This window comes from Camelina sativa, chromosome 8 (assembly GCF_030686135.1).
Source record: "Camelina sativa cultivar CO46 ecotype springtype chromosome 8, ASM3068613v1".
NCBI classification, from domain to species: domain Eukaryota; kingdom Viridiplantae; phylum Streptophyta; class Magnoliopsida; order Brassicales; family Brassicaceae; genus Camelina; species Camelina sativa.
In genome coordinates, this window is record NC_141887.1 from 7,515,640 (window position 1) to 7,521,453 (window position 5,814).

Consider the following 5,814-nt stretch of genomic DNA (forward strand, 5'->3'; position numbering starts at 1 on the left):
AAAATTTAAACTTTTAATTGTAGCAAGGTTAGGCGACATCATCGAATTAACTGATAGCAACTATCAAGCAAGGATATTTATACTATATATGATATTAGACCTAAGACCATTTCTATTGCATAATTTTTGTTGGTATTTTAACATAAATTTAACTATAAAATATTCTATTATGGGTGTCTCAAAAACAATAACAAATTCAATTAAGATGTTTTCACGAATATATTTTAGACAGTCTCACATTCACCAAAAAAATCATCTTACAATATTATTATAACTTTAAAACACTTTTCTAATATGTCTAATGCAGTATTAGGGATACAATATCCCACATTAAAAGTTGAGTAGGATCTTAAATGGTATATATTAGATATGAGCCTCTTCAGTCATTGTCAATTGGTTTTGGGTTGGATATCCATGTTTACTAATATGGTATCAGAGCCCGGTCCACACATGTTCAACCCAATCCACAATCGGCCAGACTCAATAGTAGGCCCACCGATTCATGCCCGAACATATCGAGATTGATGCTTAGAAAAACCATCATCTCGAGGGAGCGTATTAGGGATACAATATCTCACATTGTAAGTTGAGTAGGATCTTAAGTGGTATATACAAGATATGAGCTTGGCTCACTCATTGCTAATTGGTTTTGGGTTGGATATCCATGTAGATGCTTTAAGGGGCCAAGTCTTATTTCCAACTCATATTATTTGGCAGAGTGATTGCGTGGGACAAACTTATAACCAACCATTCACAATTTCACATGTTATACTTGCGGAATAAAATGACTTTTTTTTTTGTCCCTTAGTAAGACACTAAGACGAAACAATTCTCCTACGTAAACTGAATAGAACAATGTTGACCATATTTCTTAAAGCCAAAAAAATAAAGACCACTCATCAGTTTATATGGTGGAAAATATTCCAATGCCTAAATCTTGAATATCGACAATGGTTTTGTTTTTCGAACATTTCTATATATAAGTGTATGGAACTTAATTAGCTGTATAGGCAAAGCTTAATTTGTGAAACCAAAAGTGCTTCATTTATAATTAGTGAAAAAATCATTTCTACCTGAAACTTTTAGCATGAGGAGTGACATCCACCGTCCACTAGCTGATTTTCCGGCAAACATCTGGGAAGATCCCTTAACCTTTTTCTCAACGTCTGACCTCGTACGTATATCCTTTTCATATTTAATCATGTCATGCAGTATTTAATATTTGTAGCCTACTATGATTTTATTAACTCATGTATACTCAATTATTCCATTGCCATATAGGGTAATGACAGGTTCAAAGAGAAGCATGCTACACTTAAGGAGGTTGTGAAGGAATCGTTTATGTCTTCGAAAGCGAATCCGATAGAGCACATCAAATACATAGATGCTCTATGCCGCCTTGGTGTCTCTTATCACTTTGAGAGAGATATTGTAGAGCAGTTGGATAAGTTATTTGATTGTCCTGACTTTAATCAGATGATAAGACAAGACGAATGCGATTTGTACACGGTTGGAATACTTTTTCAAGTTTTCAGGCAATTTGGCTTTAAACTTTCTGCTGGTAATTAAAAATACTTTAAGATATAACACTACACACTTTTCATGGTATTCATTTAACTCAAATTTCATTTATTCACCTCAAGATATGTTTGAGAAGTTCACTGACGAAAATGGGAAGTTCAAAGGACACTTGGTGGCCGATGCAAACGGGATGTTAAGTTTGTATGAATCTGCACAATGGAGCACTCACGGAGAAGACATTTTTCACGAGGCTCTCGCTTTCTCACGCCTTCATTTAAAAGAAATTTCGTCTCAATCTAGCCCCCATCTCGCAATTCGCATCAAGAATGCCCTGAGACATCCATACCACAAAGGCATCTCAAGGATACAAACGAGACAATATATCTCATATTACCAGGAAGAAGAGTCGTGTGACCCAACAATACTTGAGTTTGCAAAGATAGATTTTAATTTGCTGCAAATATTACACCTTGAAGAGCTTTCTTGGGTCGCAAGGTAACAACTATCATGGCCACTCAACACATATACATAATTGTCTTGCATGGATTGTTGAACTTCTTTCATATTATATTTAGGTGGCACCATGACATGGAGATTGAATCTAAAGTTACATACACACGGCATAGGATAACAGAGGCGTACTTGTGGTCACTTGGAGCATTTTTCGAGCCTCAGTATTCTCAAGCACGAATTATATCAGCTATTGCACTAATCTTATTCACAGCTCTTGATGATATGTATGATGCATATGGAACAGTGGAGGAACTTGAGCTTTTCACGGATGCAATGGAAAAGTACCACCTTTGTTGATACATATATATAAGATAATGTGTATTATAAAATTTGAATTTTTCTATGGTTTTTTTGACTTATAAGATATATGGCTTTAACGCAGGTGGCTTCCCGCTGCACCTAATGGGATACCTGACAGCATGAAGTACATTTACCATGCCACGGTAGATTTCTATGATAAACTAGAGGAGGAACTTGAGAAAGAAGGAAGGTCAGGTTGTGGCTTCCATCTCAAGAAATCAGTTAAGACCAAAAGAACCAACTTTAAGCATCATTCTGCTTATATATATATATATATATATATATATATATTTATTTATCCAATATAACTAACTCAACTCTTACAATCAGTTGCAAAGAACAGCGAATGGATATATGCAAGAGGCAAAGTGGTTGAAAAGGGACTACATTGCTACATTTGATGAGTATAAAGAGAATGCAATCTTGTCTTCAGGTTACTATGCCTTGATAGCCGTGACATTCGTGAGGATGACAGATGTCGCGAACCTTGATGCTTTTGAATGGTTAAGCTCACATCCTAAAATTAGGGTAGCTTCTGAGATAATTAGTAGATTCACAGATGACATTTCCAGCTACGAAGTGAGAACAATTCAAGTTTGGAATCCTAACTATATATGTATATACGTATTAATTTTTCAAACTGAATATGTTTGGTATTTTGTAATTGCAGTTTGAACACAAACGGGAGCATGTAGCAACTGGAATTGATTGTTATATGAATCAGTTTGGTGTTTCCAAGGAAATAGCCGTGGAAGAAATTGGAAACATTGTTTCAGATGCATGGAAGGACTTGAACCAAGAGCTAATGAGGCCTCATGCGTTTCCTTTCCCTCTTTTGATGCGAGTTTTTAACCTTTCCCGTGTCATCGATGTATTCTATAGGTACCAAGATGCTTACACCCACCCCGAGTTCTTGAAGGCGCACATCGTTTCTTTGCTCGTTGAAAGTATACCTATTTGAAATGTTGTGGAGATGGTTATTCCAATCCATTGAATAAATTCTCTACACAATGATGGTCAGATTGTCATTTTTATTTCTATTATATGTTTATTTGTATTTCTGGTAATAAATCCATTTCTCTTTGTATTTTTACTTTTGTTGGTGAATCCACTGTTGTATGTTTATTTGTATTTCTGGTGGTAAATAATCCATTTCTCTTCGTATATTTACTTTTGTTGGTGAATCCATTTAGATTTGAATTAGAATCTGCATGACTCGATTTCATAAATTACAGTCATAGATAGTAACTTATGTATTGTATATATGGTGTTTTCTTGCATTCGAAAACCTCAAGACTTAACCTTCGCCGTAAGCTGTTCAAAAATGATGGTTATGAGCCGCAGAGAACTAAAGAGCTAGGAGCTCAATGATCATCTTATCAGAACCGATTCCGAAGACGCAAATATAGTTAGATGGCAGTTTTGTTAATATATGAAAAATGGTTAGGAGCTCTTTTACAAAAAAAGATATGGGTTAGTCTAGTTAGATAACTGAATTATTCTCTTTTAATTTTATAATATATTATTTTCAATCGTACACAATTTTTTGAAAGAATCTTCAAAGGAATCGGTTCAAAAAGGAATTCAATTGTAGTAACGAACAAGAATAACGATGGTGATTGTGTAATCTCTGGGAAGAAGAGAGAGGACGAAGAACTGATCGGCTTGATCTTCCAGTAGACGCCATTATTACTGTGTGCAGTGAAGAGATGGATGAGAGAGAGAGGAGAGAAGCGTTTTGGTTTGGTTAGTTTGTGTTTTTGGAGTTAAATGTTAGGAATTAAAGTATTGGAAGAAGAAGAAGAGGATAGAGAGAGTCCCGTATGATTCGCATCATATCTATTTATGGGGTCGGTCTATCTAATCCTATATACGTAGAGATCTCTGGCGGTTGCAAAATCGTGACCAGGGTCAATACTGTCATTTAATGTCTCCTTTATTAATTACTCCGTACTATGTATTGTAATCTTCAAAAAAAAAAAACGTTCAAAAAGGAATTCAATTGTAGTAACGAACAAGAATAACGACCCAATTTTTGTCATATTGGCGTCCCACTAGATATGTCTGAGAAAGAGAAGGACCACGTATTAGGTTATGGCAGATATCCACTCATACTCCTTCAATTTCGTATGAAAGAAAGATTTCTTTGGTTTCCATATATGTATAGAGTACCATCGTCTTGGCAAGCTTTTTGTAATTACATATCATTTTAATTTTTTTCTTCCTTCTGATCGTTGGTAAATCATATTCAATCGTTGTACACCATTTTGTTTAAAGGAATCCAATGTAAAGGAAATATGCAAAAGAAAACCCCCGTATAATGAAATGCATACAAAATAGAAGGAATACATCCAAAATAAACTTACAGAGATATCATTTAGTTAAAACTTACAAAACCTACTTACCATCTTTAATTAATTGGGAGATTCTCAAAAATAGTACCAAAATAAGTTTTTTTTTCTTCCAAACTTAGCACAACATCTCTAAAATTCCAAAAATAGCACCAATTAATCATTTAAAATTAAATCTTAAATTCAAAATACTAAACTCTATCCCTCAAAACTATACCCTAAATGTGAAATTGAGAATCCAAACCTAAAAAAAAAAAAAAAAAAATTATTTTAAATATTTTTATGTGTTAAATAATGCTATTTTTGGAAATTTATGGAATGTGTGCTATAATTGTCCATAAAACTTGTTTTAGTGCTATTTTATGGCATTTCTCTAATTATTTCGGTATTTTGAATTAATTTGAGGGCTTTCATATTATATCCAAATAGTAGGTATGAATGAATCAGTACAATAAAAGAAGGATGTGTTGCTTTTTGTGTGTGACACATCAGCCTCAATATTGAAGTTCTTGTTGATAAAATCAATAACAAATAAAAACATTTGAATTAATACAACTAAAATTTTTAAACCAATAAAAAACTATGTGTCAATAGGCATATCAATTAGGCCCAGAGCCCGCAAGCTGGTCCGGCCTGACCCGGCTTTGAAAAACTCCGGGCTCGGACTTAAATATATGTTCAGAAAATTGGGCCTTTTGGACTCAGCCTGTTCGGGATTTAGAGTTTTTAAGGTTTCGCCCGATCGGGCTTGGACCGACCCGAAAATCCCTTATACAAATATAATTATACTTTTTTGTTACCATTTTTGTTTGATTGCAATATTTGATTGTAAATAAAAGTTAAAACTCTAATCTTAGTTTCCATATTTACTTAATAACCTTATTTAATATTTTTAAAATCTTCTGTGATATTTTAAATGAATGATATATATTTTTAAAGAATTTTTTTTTGGTTTTAATTTTTATTTATTTTAGATTAAGTTGGTTTTAGTGAATATAGATGAGTTATTTAAATTTTGATTGATTGATTTTATATTGCACCTTTAAACATTATTTTTTAAGAGATGTTATAAACTAACTTATAAGTTTGAATTTTTGATCCGTAAGATAAGTCTGGAAAAGCCCAAAAA

The 5,814-nt window shown here is 33.4% G+C and overlaps 1 protein-coding gene across 1 annotated transcript; it reads left to right on the forward strand.

Moving 5' to 3' along the window:
* Window positions 1–799: 799 nt before the first annotated feature.
* Window positions 800–3,500, forward strand: LOC104706694 (alpha-humulene/(-)-(E)-beta-caryophyllene synthase-like). The gene is made up of 7 exons (XM_010422903.2): window positions 800–1,174; window positions 1,282–1,561; window positions 1,644–2,016; window positions 2,097–2,315; window positions 2,417–2,555; window positions 2,665–2,913; window positions 3,005–3,500. Exons 1-7 carry the CDS (start codon window positions 1,088–1,090, stop codon window positions 3,293–3,295), a joined length of 1,638 nt encoding a protein of 545 aa, XP_010421205.2. The 5' UTR covers window positions 800–1,087; the 3' UTR covers window positions 3,296–3,500.
* The last annotated feature ends 2,314 nt before the right edge of the window (window positions 3,501–5,814 follow it).